Source organism: Balaenoptera acutorostrata, chromosome 17 (genome assembly GCF_949987535.1).
Source record: "Balaenoptera acutorostrata chromosome 17, mBalAcu1.1, whole genome shotgun sequence".
In the NCBI taxonomy this organism is placed as follows: domain Eukaryota; kingdom Metazoa; phylum Chordata; class Mammalia; order Artiodactyla; family Balaenopteridae; genus Balaenoptera; species Balaenoptera acutorostrata.
In genome coordinates this window covers 28,293,745-28,308,502 of record NC_080080.1, presented here as the reverse complement: position 1 = coordinate 28,308,502, position 14,758 = coordinate 28,293,745, and the positions used below count along the sequence as shown (strand labels likewise).

The following is a 14,758-nucleotide window of genomic DNA, read 5'->3' as shown; positions in this document are numbered from 1 at the left end:
CCTAACCACTAGACCACCAGGGAATTCCTGAAAAGGTGGTGTTGATGGGGGAGTTTGCTTCTGGATGAAAATTCTGGTTGAAGAAACTACTTCCAACTCCGCAATTTCAAGCTTCCTGCTTTCTTGATCATCCCAACACTATTTTCAAAATGCAGGGACCAGCTTTCATTCCATACCTTTAGAAATGTGTATACTCCAAAACTCATAGAAATATGTTGGACTATAAGGGGAATCTTATTTGTTAAAGGTTTAAAAAACTTTTCAGATGTATCCCTCATGAGTTGGGGGAAAGGGGGAAAGTGGGGAGACAACCAGAGTTGGGGCCTGTAGATGCTCCCTCGGAGCTAGGTCCCTGAATTCCATCAGGAGAAAACAAGATGTGCCCACTGGGTCAGTGACAGAAGCAGTGACAGGCGATGGAACAGACAGGTGGGTGGGAACACACAGAGCCTGTTGGAACTGTGAGACCTGGATACGGGTATCCTTAGATACCTCCCCCTCCTGTGCCCCCAGCCCAGCTTTTTAACCTGAAATTTTGAAAGAAGTTTTGCCAGTGCTTATGGCTTTCTCCCTGAAGAAGTGGAATGACCTTTTGTTAAGGGAAGAAGGGAAGTTATAGTCTTCAGTTTTCAAAATAAAATATTGTATTTGATGCATACCCCTCTGGCATCATATCCTGAGCATATGGCCCTAATGCCCTTCAGATTTTCTGACCAGTTGATAAAGTGAGGGTAACTGGGAGCTGATTTTAAATGTAGGTGTCAGAATCTCTAACCATGAAGTAGGTAGCCATAGTTAAAATGTAGATACCCAAGAGGTGTTTGTCAAAGAGAATATATTTAAGAAGAGCCTTTCAGAGAATTCTTCAGGACACGTGAAAATTCTCCCACTGAATATTCCTTAGATTGTTGGAATAAACATTAAAAGATACTTATTTGTGTTTTACCCCACTAATAAGATCTAGACATGCTTCCATAGGATGTAAAAAAAGAAAATTTTTTTACGTACAGAGACAGAAAGTTCATCAGATACTGAAGTTTGGTAAACCTGAAGTGGACTTCAAAGGACAGAGAGCTGAGTGAGCTCTGTGTATGAAGTGGACAGTGTTTGCACGAACTATAAGAAGCTGCTCTCTGAGAAAGTTGCAGGACACTCTTGGGTTTTGTTTTCTAACACAAATTTAAAACAAGGAGTCAAAACCGATTCCCCACCCACCGCCAATGAAAGCAAAGTAATCTTCCTGAATTAATGCTTTAAAAGAATGTCCTTTTCCTGACAGTTCAGATTTTACCCTCCAGTGGCATCTGATCAAACAGCGTATGGCTCCTGTGTTTGCACTTTGGACATGTTTTATACATTTGATCCATCTTTGTTTTCCGCAGAAGATGAAGAGGAAGATAGGCAGAAAGAGAGAGAAGCAGAGACAGAGACAGAAAGAGACAGAGGAGTATTGGAGAAAGTGTTGATTCCCCCTCCCCATGCATAAATAGATCTTTGAGGCTATTGCACAGTTTAATCTGATATATAAAATGGGATCAAAGTTAGCTCCTGGAATGAATGAAGTGAGTGGGAACAATTCTGCAATTCCCCAGGGTAATTGTTGACTCAGAAGAGGCCACAACTACTCTCTGTTGGCCATCACATAGGAAGAAACAATGCCAGGGGTCAAGACAGTCCTCTCCATGTTAATAGGCAAGGAACATGGAAAGTCTATGCACAGAATGAACATATCCCACTGCCTCGTACCCAGTTTGATTCAAATCAGGGGTAATCCCGTGATGGATCATTATGAAGTGAAAGTCCTTCTTGAAGGGACATCCCTACATGCGCAAATTGAACAATGGAATCACAATTTTAATTTTGATCACCACCACCTGTATGCATTTCATTCTTCTATTGCAACAGGATTTTGGAAGATTTTACAGATCTCAATTCTTCCATGTTAGTCAAACCATCACTTATCATATCACTAAGTAGGTTCTTCCTTTAGCCTGCAGTTTTTCTGCTGTGCTGTAATTTGAAGATGCCCTACACTTGATGGAACTAATGGGCTTCCTTTACCCTAAATGCTACAAGATCTTTCAACAAGAATATCATGATTTTTAAAAGAGGGTGATTCTCTGATTAAAAACTATTACCAATCAAGTCGACGTAAACTCTCCTGCTCCTAGCTGGTATTTCTAGACCTGCTTTTATGTAGGTCAGACAGTCTCCTTAGATCAATTAGGTGTGTTAGCGTTAGTTTATTTTCAGTACATTGTTAGTGTCAAAAAGTGCCATTTTTTCTCAAGCATTGTTCTGTAACCCTCCAAAACCAGTGATGTTTGTAGCTGTAAATCAAGCTTCGAAATCCCAGAAGTAAAATCTGGTTTTCCTTTGGAAAATGGAATTATCTAGCCACAAAAGCACTATGTGCTGTTTAAGTTTTGATACCATTTGTAGTCTCCATTTCTCTTATAAAGGGTCCTGCTCAGTGTACCATTTTTTCTAAGTAGTTTTTAGAACTTCGGAATCATATAATTAGTAGTAGAAGTCTACTTAGAGGCCCAAAATACTTTTTTAATTTAAGGAGCACTTTAACTTAATGTAGTTCTGCATATAATTTTCTAAAATGATGTCAGTCTAAGCTTTGATGCACTAGAGGTGGATCCCATGATGAGTTTGTAAACCATGAAGTTTCAAAATGAGAATAGAAGGTGCCCAAACTAGTCAGTTAATCAGTGCAGTGGTAGCTGATGCAAAGATTATTGTTGAACTGTATTTAGTTATTTGAATGGCAGTATTTATCTCTTTATTGCAAACTCCTGTAACCAAATTGCTTATGTAATTTATGAGATTCCAATGCAGTTAGTATTTAATGGAAACTCTGAATCTAAATTATACGTTTAGAAGGCACTCTGCAACCATTTGTATCTATAAATAACTTTAGCACCTTTTGTCCCTTAGTTATAGGGGGCAATGCAACTCCACTGAGCTCTTCCAGAAGTATTATCAAGCTCCAGTTTTGCTTCTTAGTATTGGATTGAAATTGCTGCTCTGTCCCTGGCACCACTAAAATGGTTTGCTTCATTCTTGTGTCTTGTCTCTATATGCTTTCCACCAAGGTGCATGCTCCTTAGTTTACTTACCTGTCACTACAGAATGTTATTTTACATTCCTATGTCTACTGCCAAGGTTACAAATAAAAGAAAACCTATCTTTTGGATGCAACATTAAATCTTTCACTGCCAATGTAAAGTCTCTGCTTGCTGTCCCTTGTGGCTGTTTTTTTGTGCTAATAAAGCCTGCCTACGGTCTTCTTGTGGGAAAAAAAAACTTTTACTGTTTAAGATTTTAATGCTTTTTATAATGTATTTGTTTACACCGAACATTGTAACTGATCTATACACCTAATTAAACAACCATATTTCAGCTGGACCTACACTTGTATAGACCTTCTGGATCTCATACAAACCAAATACACTGGGACCAGTTTTTCTCTTCAGAGGATTAGTTTGCAGAAAGCATCAGAATCACAGTCTTTCTATGTGGATATTGTATACATTGGACAGACATCTACAATTGCAGCATTGGATGGTATATTGTATCATTTCATATCTAAAACTTAAACCTTCTAAACGTACTTTGTACTAAAATCTTATTGTGGACGTTATTTATATTCTGTAGGTTAGATAGAAACACTAATCTCTAAATATTGTCATTCTTTCATCTCAATAATACTATGGTTTAAATCATATTTTTTTTAATGAATAGGACCAGGTGATTATTCTAAAGATAAATGCATCCTTAATGTAAACTTTGTCATTAAAGCAGGAATTAGTTTTATAGTCCTGGATTCTGTTTACAGGTAAACTGTGGCAAACATTCTAATTTTGCCTTGTTTGATTTTTGAGAAATCAACTACAAAGATAGAGATCTGTTCCTGAAAGGCAACTATTGACATTGACGTCTGTCTATAAGAATGAGCTGAAACTTTCCATGGACTTTATTGTGATAATTAGTAAAACTGTAAATGAAAACTTTATTTCTCATAGTTGTAGTATTTTTTTCTAGTTATGTTAATAGACTCATATATGTGAGATATGCTAATAAAATAATAAAACTTAAACTGCAAGCTTTTTAAAAATCAGCCTAACTCCAAACAGTCACCTTAATAAGTGACTATTACCATATTACAGAGGAGTTTTGGAATCCTTTCCTTTGGAACAGTTTTTAAGTGCAAGGTCATGATTCAACTAGCTAAAAACTAAATGTTACTGTACTTTTGAGTCACTCTCTTTGAATCCACTATCACCAAACCTACATTGTGATTGGTGGAGCACATAAGACAGCTGATTTGTGCTGAGATAAAGGTTGTGGTTCCTTAAGCAACATTCATTTAGCACCTACCATGTGGCAGGCAATGTGTCTAGTACCAAAGAAAGAGCAGAGGACCAGGCAGTCCTGGTCCTGCCCTCATGGAACACACGTCCTAGTGAGCACCACCTTCAGGGACCTACAACAGAGTAAAACTAACTGGCCCGCTGAAGGCTGCATAGAACCCAGAGCTTGGTGGCTTTTCAGTATTTTGTTTTACCCAATGAGGCTCATATATCAAAAGACTTTAAAGCTTTATATTCTAGAAGTGAAGGTTTGCCAAGCTTCACAAACTACTTTCCTTAAGGTCTTCTTTCTAAAATTTGATTTTAAACAGCTTATTCCATGACACATGGATATTATTTGATGCTTTTCTTTTTAGCAGCACAAGCTGTGCAATTTTATCTCCCATTTACGTTGTTTATTTATGTTCTTTAGAAATGCCAAAGAGAAGACTTCCAGCATTAGCAAATAGAGGAATATTTTTAAAGCACTTTCAGGTGACTCAGACCAAAATTAATGGATCAAGTATAACCAACCAATATTCTGTCACCATGACATCATGTAATTGCAGTTACAATATACCCATGATGGCTGTGAGCTTTGGGCAGGTAAGCTTAGAATTTTATGAGTAGCTATTTTCAACTTATGAAACATTAGCCTTGACCTAGTAAACTTAAAACATTTTTTTTTTGTGAAGAACTGACACACAGATTAGATATCTTTTAATAGAACAAGACAGTTAATCTAAGGATAAAATGAAGATTTAGAGGCTTGTGGAACTTGAGCATGAAAATTCACTTTAAACATTAAAAATTTTTTAACGAAATATATCGATGGGGAAAAAAGCAGGAGGAAATAGCCTTAAGAATCAGCTAGTCAGGGCTTCCCTGGTGGCGCAGTGGTTGAGAATCTGCCTGCTAATGCAGGGGACACGGGTTCGAGCCCTGGTCTGGGAAGATCCCACATGCCACGGAGCAGCTGGGCCCGTGAGCCACAACTACTGAGCCTGCGCGTCTGGAGCCTGTGCCCCGCAACGGGAGGGGCCGCGATAGTGAAAGGCCCGCGCACCGCGATGAAGAGCGGTCCCCGCACCGCGATGAAGAGTGGCCCCCACTTGCCGTAACCAGAGAAAGCCCTCACACGAACCGAAGACCCAACCCAGCCAAAAATAAATAAGTAAAAATAAATAAATAAAGTAGCTATAAAAAAAAAATTAAAAAAAAAAAAAAAAAAAGAATCAGCTAGTCAGATTTAAGTAGAGTTTTCTCTGTTGAGGTAAAAGAAAAATTTGTGGGCTCTCCCAATAAAGATCTTTGAACAGAGATTATTAAAGAAAATTTGAGATTCTGCATATGTTTTAAAATTGCTTCTGTTATAAACACCATTTATTTTTTATTTGTATCAAAATTGATACAAGGGGAAAGAGATGGTTTTCCATAATTCCAAAAGGATCTGGACAGTATTTTGTACTGTTTGGGTATAAGATCTGTATTAAATGTTACAATTATGAGGAGTATTCTTACATTTAATTTTTTACAAAAATATACAATTAGTTAACATAATTTCCTATAACAAACCAAAACCAAGTATAATAAGTTCAAGATTAAAGGTTAAATAATAATTAAATATTATAATTTGAGTCTCACAGAGAACTTTGTGTTAACAGTTTTATGATTCAAAAGACTGAAAAACTATAAGTGTTCCACGAAAATTGCTTTTACCCCATCCAGGCCCAGTGTTTTAGTCTTAGTATATTCAAGATAAATGTCTTGTAAATGTTTTTCAGTCTCTTAGCTCTCTAACAAAATGTAATAACAAAATGTGAACATATGTTAAATGTCCAGATTAATGAAGTGTTTTAAAAACTGTAACTTTGAGATAATTGTAGATTTATGTGCAGTTGTAAGAAATAATACATAAATATTCCCATGCCCTTCACCCATTATCCCCCAGTGGTAACATTTATAACTATAGCATAATAGCACAGCCAGAAAATTGACATTGATACAATTTACCAACCTTATTCAGATGTCACCAGTTCTACATGCTTTCATTTGTGTGTGCCTGTGCATGTGTAGCTCTGTACAATTTTTATTGCCTGTGTAGACTCAGCTGACCAGCACAGAACAGTTCCATCACAAGGATCCCTCATGATACCTTTTTAGGTAGCCACACCCACCTCCCTCCCTTCTGCACAGTCTTATGTCTGGCAACCACTAATGTCTCTACAATTTTGGCATTTAACAATGTTGTGGAAAAGGAATCAGACTTTATATAATCATACTAGTATTTAGCCTTTTGAAATTGGCTGTTTTCACTCAGCATAATTCCCTTGAGACCCCTCCAAGTTGTTGTGTGTATCAATAATTTGTTCATTTTTGTTACTGAGTAACATTTAATAGGATGGATGCACCATAGTCTATTAACCACTTACCCCTTGAAGGACATCTGAGTTGTTTCCAGGTTTTGGGTGTTATGAATAAAGCTGCTATGAACATTTATCTATAGGTTTCCATGTGATGTAAGTTTTCATTTTCTGGGTTAATTGCCCATCAGTGTAATTATGGGTTCATATGTTAAGCACGTGTACAGTTTTGTAAGGAACTATCGTACTCTTTACCAAAGTGGCTGCACCGTTTTACATTCCCACCAGCAATGTATGAGTGATCCAGTGTCTGCACAAATTTGCCGGCATTTGGCATTATCACTATTTTTTATTCTAGCCATTCTGATGGGGTATATACTGTTAGCTGATTTTGGTGTTAATTTGCATTTCCTAATGGCTAATAATGTTGAACACCCATATATCCTCTTCTGTGATACCTGTTCATGCCTTTTGCCCATTTTCTAATTGGACTATTTTCCTATTGTTGAGTTTTTAAAGCTCTTTATATATCCTAGATATAAGTCCTTTGTCAGGTATGTGGTTTGCATATATTTTCTCCCAGTCTGTACCTTGCCTTTTCATCATCTTTGTAAGGTCTTTCATAGAACAACACTCTTAATGAGATCCAGTTTATCAAGTTTTTCCTTTTATGAATGGTGCTTTTGATTTCAAGTCAAAGAACTCTACTCTTATCCCTAAATCCTGAATATTTTTCTATTTTTGTCCTGAAAGTTTTATAGTTATACATTTTACATTTAAGGCCATGATCCATTCTGAGTTAACTTTTGTATAAGATGTGAAGTTTTAGGTCCAGGTTCATTTGTTTGCCTATCCCTCCAGTTGCTCTGGCACCATTTATTGAAAAAGCTATCCTTCCTCTGTTGAATTACTTTTGTACCTTTATCAAAAGTCAGTTGGGCATATTTGTGTGGATATATTTCTGGATTCTCTATTCTGTCCCATTGCTCTATGCGTCCATCCTTCCACCAATACCACACCCTTCTGATCACTGTAGCTATGTAGTGAGCCTTAACATTGGGAAGAGTTATTCCTCTCACTTTACTCTTCTTGTGAAAAATTGTTTTAGCTATTCTAGGTCCTGTGTCTTTCCATACAAATTTTGAAATAGGCTTGTTTATGGCTACAAAAATCTTGCTAGCAATTTGATAAGAATTGCATTTAAACCTATAGATTGCATATAAACCTATAGAGAGAATTGACACCTTTACCATGTTGAGTCTTCCAATCTATGAACACAGTATGTCTCTCCATTTATTTAGGTCTTCTTTGCTTTTTTTTTGTCCAACGTATTTTGGTCTTTGATTACATCTTGCATTTTGCAATTTTGCAATTTCAGGTCCGATTCAGTACATTTTGTTAGATTTATATGTAAGTATTTCATTTTCTTTGAAGCCATTGTAATGGGTCTTGTATTAATTTCAGTTTCCACATGCTTGTTATTTATACATAAAAATGTGATTGGTTTTTGTGTATTGATCTTGTATCCTGCAATCTTGCTGAAGTCCATGAATTTTTACAAAGTAAATGCACTCATGTAATCACTACCCAGATCAAGATAAAGAAAATCATTAGACCCCCCTAAAAGCTTTCTTTATGCCTTTTCCTTGTCATTAGATTACTTACCCCACACCCTTAGATAACCACTATTTTGACTTCTACTACCATTAATTAGTTTTGCTTGTTTTTACTCTTTTTTTAAAAATAAACATTAAAAAATATTTATTAAATAGTAAAATATTTATTTATTTATTTCTCTTATTTTTTTGGCTGCATTGGGTCTTAGTTGCAGCGTGCTGGATCTTTGTTGAGGCATGCAGGATCTTTTGTTACAGCACGAGGTCTCTTCATTGTGGCACTCAGACTTCTCTCTAGTTTCGGTGCGTGGATTTCTCTCTAGTTGTGGCGCGAGGGCTCCAGGGCAGGTGGGCTCTGTAGTTTGCGGCTCGTGGGCTTTCTCTTTGAAGCGCACGAGCTCAATAGTTGTGGCGTGTGGCCTTAGTTGCCCCTTGTCATGTGGGATCCTAGTTCCCCGACTGGGATGGAACCCGCATCCCCTGCATTGGAAGGCGGATTCTTTACCACTGGACCACCAGGGAAGTCCCTGTTTTTACTCTTCATATCAATGAATAATACAGTATGTACTCTTTTGCATCTTCTTTTATTTAATAATGTGAGATTCATGCTGTTGCGTATAGCTAGCTATAGTTCGTTCTTTTTCGTTGCTCTACAATATTCCATGGTATTAATATACAACCGTTTATCCTTTCTATTGATGGGCTTTTGCACTATTTCCAGTTTGGGGTTATTATAAATAAAGCTGCTCTGAACATTCTTGCATATGTCTTTTGGCACTTACGTTCACTCCTTTATGTGGGCAATAGAGCTTATAATTTTATTTTATTTTATTTATTTATAGTTATTTTTTTAAAATATTTACGTATTTGCTGCACCCGGTCTTAGTTGCTGCACGTGGGGTCTTCGTTGCCGCGTGCAGGATCTTTCATTGGGCACATGGTATCTAGTCTCCTGACTAGGAATCGAACCCAGGCCCCCTGCATTGAGAGCGTGGAGTCTTAACTGCTGGACCACCAGGGAAGTCCCCTAGAGCTTATAATTTTAAATTCCACAAAATTAGCAGGGATCAGAAGCAGGAGAATATCATCTTCACTCTTAGGAGTTACAGTCTATGAATTTTTATTGCACATGTTTCTTCTGTCAGTTGACTGACACTCAACGTTAGACAGGTATCTCCTGAGTCTGGATCAGTCACTGTATTGATCATATACTTCCTTTTATTGTTAGTTAAGTTTTCAAGCTTCCATATGTTACTTCTCCAAAAAGGTGTTTAATTTTTTGATAGCCAAGACCGTATCTCATGTTTCTTTGCCTTCCCATTGTGATTAGCATTGCACCTTGAGCAGAATGCCTGCTCAGTAAATATTTGTTCCTTGAGCGATGGTAGGTACACTCTGAATTAATGAGGTATTACTGTGGTTCCAGCTGATTGCTGCACAGATGACTGAGTTGACTTGGGCGTCATTATCGCAGCTGTATAGGTATGGCCTGTGTTGATTTATGTGACTCTCCTTAATGTTCTGAGGAGTCCTGAATACCTGAGGCTCATTTATGTCATGTCACAGGATTGTATGCCAGTGAAATAGAAATCCGGTTAGCCATTGTTTTGTTTAATCATTTTATCAATATTTATTTTGGAAACTAGACAATCACAAACGAGACAGAGAATGAGTCTGTTTACAGAGGAAATAATTGGCCGGGGGAGTCAAAGATTCGTATTCAAAGAGTTCAAGCAGCATCTCCACCTCTAAGTGGCAGCTTTGACATTCACGCTTACGGACATATTCTCAAAGGTATATGAAAAAAGTTCATAACTTTGGTCTATGTATCAGTTGGACTGTACCGATCTAGACAACCATCATAAACATTTTGGAGTATTTCTTTTTAATATTATTTCTCTATGTAATTTATAGAGCTGAGATTATGTCAGTAATGTAAAACTAAATTGTTCAGAAAAATGACATTTTCACATTTTCTTCAGCACCTCAGCAGATATACCAGGTTAAATTCCCAAAAGTTTGTTTCTCTTTTACATCCATAGCTTACTGGTTATCTATAAAGTTAACTGATTTTTTTTTAAAAAGTATTTGAGCCAAGGCTCAATGTCTGAGGTACATTACTCATGTAATTTTTGTTTCCCGGAAATATATAAATTTGTTGCCTAAGTAATGTGCAAATTTCATTTTTTTCCGTATTTGGAGGAGGACTGTTGGTTTACAAGTGATAAAATACATTTCATGTATGTTAAGGGTGGCCACAGGTTTGTGAATTTTTGACTCCCGCCGTTTGCCATCCTTCTGCGAGTGCAGGTATTCCCGCTGCTGTGTCAGCTGCAGATTTGCAGTTTGCTCTCCAGAGTCTAGAAGAAGTGGGACAAGTCTCAGTTACACGAGAGGGAAGCTGTGCGGGGTACTCATGGCACGTGAAGTGGAGAAGCACACGCGGAAAGCAGAATCTGCTGCAGGTTCCCTTACTTCGCCTGGTTTCTGTTTTCTTCTGTGTGTTCGTTGCTTATTTGCACCCTGCCTCGTTCCAAAAAGAACTGGAGACTGTGTGTATTTTAAAAATGCAAGCTATAGCCTAAACAGTAATAAAAGGAAACTGAGAAGAAGATTGTTGTAAATTAAGCTGACCAGGCATTCTCCTTCGTGGAGAATAGCTGTTGGCGCTTTATTCCTGATCCCCTATGGGGGAATATGCCGGTTAGAAGACCGTTGACAGGGGCAGGAGGAGCACAGGCAGGGGCAGTCTCAGGACTAAATCTGGGTGTACGTAAGGGGGGCCAAGCATAGTCAGCGTCTCTGTCTATAATTCTACCACTGTGCGCTAGAGCTGTGTTCGAGGACCTTGGATACTTTTCTGCTTTCAAAGATGACCTTTTCAAGTTCACAACAGAGCCGCACCTTAAGTGCTCATCTAATTACTTTTTGCTTAGAGTGTGGTTGGGGGCAGGGAGGGAAGTCAGGCTCAGAATATGTGACAGAGAAGGGTCTGGAAGAGACTGGGAGCTCAGATATCAAACATCAAAAATATGATGCTTTGTAGTGATGATGAGAGTGTGAGATGCACTCTCATCCTCATGCACAGTTGGTGAGACAGTAAATTAGTACGAGCTTTTGGAAGGATAATTTAATTGTATCTGAATATAGATACCTTATGATTCAGCAGTCTCAGCTCTGTTAGTCTCTTCTACTGAAATAATAATACAAATATGAAATGAAATAGGCACAAAGTTAGTCACTGCAGTATTACTTGTAATAGTAAAAAACCTAGAAACCTAAATTCCCATCAATAGAAAAATGGTTGTTAAAATGATACAAACGGTGGAAATAAATACAGAACTCTACTTATAAAACCATTTTGGAAAAAACAGAGGTGCTGGGGGACAGGAGATTCAAAAAAAGGTATATAAACATTAAACATAGAATATAATGTACCATACATAGATTGTATGGATGTCATAAAGATATGGGGGTTATTTTAAGGAAACACATGGCCAGAAACTAGAATAAGAAAATTCTGCAACTGAGACAGCCCTAGTGACTGATCTCCTCTTGGTCCTCTGCTGGTGTCTGCACACCTACTCCCTTCACTCTTTCCTGACCAGTCTCCTCTGCTTTATTCATCGTTTCTGCTCCTGGTCACTTTGGCTCCCACAGGCCCAGCATGGAGACTCCTGTCTCTTTGCTAGACCCTGTATGCATCTGAAGGCTACCATATTGGCAGCACGATTTTGGAATGACCAAATTATACATATTGATCTGATTTGGTTTCATTTTTACCACTGGCAGAAAATATAATTCCATGAGTGTATGAAAAACCAAGAGTAGTTTTGGTAGAGACCAAAAATGCTAAAGGGGAAAAGTTGACTCTCGGGTGGAAAGAGGACTACATTTTTCAATTATTTAAGAATCATTTATCAAAATGGTCATATTCAGAAAGAGCATAGAATATTTTGAAAAAATCAAATTAAGTAAATTCATGTTCCTTAGACAAATTTTATCCTAAATATTCAAGTTAATTTTAGTCATTTAATTTAAGTTGTAATTGATGCAATATATGATACTGCAATGATGTTATCAGTTTTTTTCTTGGGTAGATTATGATCATTTTTGAAGAGGCTTCTTTTCCAAAAATGTGATTAAATGGCTTTGAATTTTTTTCATCCTTTGGCTTTTCACTTTTAACCATGCTTAAACTTAAAAAGAAAAACTACTGTGATCATATTTATTATAACCTTTCTAATAAAATAATCTCATCTAAAAATAGATCAATGATTCCAACATTTTTGGAGAAAAGGCTAACGTGATGGTTACAAGGATAAAGGAAGGTGGCTTATTCAGACAGCGCATACTGGGAGACCTACTTCGTACACCCAGCAAACAGCCACAGGTATTTTTGAAGGTTTCCTCGTGATGTAATTTTAAATGTATAACTATTTTGTAATACATTAAAGACCTGGTAAAACAGAAGAGATGACATCTTTATTTTTCATGTGACTATTTGTTAATAGATGATCAACTCAATGATATTATTTTGTGACTTTTGGGAAAATTATCTTCCTTATTTTAAAAGAATGAATTTTAAGCTCTACTGTTAGTATTTGAAAATATATTCTTTCATTTAATCTTTATAGCAACTCTGTAAAGTAATTATTAATGTTACCACTTACTGATGAGGAAATTAAATTGTATGGGGTGTAGGTGACTTTCCCAAGAGCAACCTTTATTTTTCTTCATAGCACTTATCACCCCCAGGGCATAATGTGCATTTTTTTTTTTTTTGTAAGTTTATAGCCTTATGCAAGGCTCTCTGTCCTACCTCCACTAGAATATAAGTTCAGTAACAGCAGGGATGTCATCTGTTTTGTTAAATGTGTTTGATACGTTTACAACTGTGCCTGACGTATAATGGACACATTCGCTGAATGAATCAATGAAGTGTCAAAACAGAAAAAGTATAAATAGAATAGACTAATTTTTGGAAACCAACAAACCAGCAAACAAGCAAATTTCCATTACTTTTTCTGAATCCTATGCATAGTTTATTTAACCATGCTACCCTTGTTACCTCTGTGTTTCTTTATTTGAAGGTTGAAGTCTATGTTAATGAAATCCCAGCTAAATGTTCAGGTGACTGTGGGTTTACATGGGATCCCACAACTACTCCTCAAGTCTGGGCCATAAGCCCTTCCCAAGGTAATCTCTTGCTATCGAACTTGGAGTATGGGAGGGAAGACAATTAGCAAAAATGTAAACCCTGATAATGATTTTTTTATATTCTAACTAAGGCAAGCAAACCTACATAGTGAAAAAAATCTATCAGATCAGAAAGCTATGGAAAGATCATTAATTATCTTTGCAAAAAATATCACTGTTGAAGTTGGACTCACTAGTATTCTGCTTCTCCAGTTTCACCAACTTCTAGGAGGTATAGTACTAAAAGGCCAGTAACAAGAGAGCTACTGTTTAGTAAAAGAAAATAATTAGGTCCTAGATTTGAGAATAAGAGATAGAAAAATTATTGCCGAGAACTCAGTCTAGGGGGACACATTGTAAAATACCTTCATAGTATGTGATTGCTTTAAAACAAAAAAACAGATTATATTATGTCTGAACTCCCAAGGATTGAAATAAACAGCATGACCAAGGATTGTAAGGGGTGGCTTTTTTTCAGTCAGAAAGGTAAGCTCAGATACTATAATCATATATTTAGTCTTGTTGACTAGTAGCAAAATTCACCTGCTAATTATAAATCAGCAAACAAAAAGAAAAAACCCATTGAAATCTTTAAAATAGCACAACTTTGTGTTGAAAGAATATATTCTTCAGAGTTTTTTATAATTATAGTTCTCTGTAAGCACCATGCTCAGTGCTGGTCCCCTACGAACTTCCCCAGAGGCAATCACAATAATTAATTTTGTGTGTATTCTTCCATGCCATTTTAAATACCTTTTGTGTATAACATACATATGGTAATTTTGCCAGTTTTTTAAGTTTACAAATGAGCTATTACATTGTAAATATCATTTGCATCTTTTGTCATTCAGCATTCATTTTGAGAAATATTTATATGGTTTTATGTATATCTAATTCATCACTAAAATACTTCATGGATACACCAGTTTATTTGTTCTTCTGTTGATGGACATTTACATCATTTATAAGTGTTTTGTTTTTACACATGACTGTATTGAGCTTTCTTGTACAAATCTACTATCACATCATGCTAGAGCTTCTTTAGGGTTTATACCTACATGTGGATTAATGGGTATATGTGTATTCAGTTCATTAGGTGACCAAATTGCTCCCCAAAGTGGCTGTACCTCCAGTGGGTATGAGAGCACCATATCCCCCACATCTTTGCCAACACTTCATATTATGAGTTTCTAATTTTGGTCAATCTGATGAGTGTAAG

The 14,758-nt window shown here is 36.8% G+C and overlaps 1 protein-coding gene and 1 pseudogene across 2 annotated transcripts in view; both read left to right on the top strand.

Annotated features, from left to right (window-relative positions):
- The window catches only part of PKHD1L1 (PKHD1 like 1), a 155,758-nt gene that overhangs the window by 48,684 nt on the left and 92,316 nt on the right, over positions 1-14,758 (top strand). Inside the window, exons 22-27 of one of the 2 annotated variants that reach the window (XM_007188783.2) lie at positions 3,413-3,576; positions 4,795-4,967; positions 9,987-10,134; positions 10,651-10,805; positions 12,611-12,733; positions 13,434-13,539. In XM_007188783.2, the coding sequence (XP_007188845.2) occupies positions 3,413-3,576; positions 4,795-4,967; positions 9,987-10,134; positions 10,651-10,805; positions 12,611-12,733; positions 13,434-13,539 (869 nt within the window). The remainder of the gene's footprint in view (positions 1-3,412; positions 3,577-4,794; positions 4,968-9,986; positions 10,135-10,650; positions 10,806-12,610; positions 12,734-13,433; positions 13,540-14,758) is intronic. The other variant, XM_057532372.1, reaches the window with a different exon arrangement.
- Positions 417-2,099, top strand: LOC114238671 (suppressor of cytokine signaling 5-like; annotated as a pseudogene).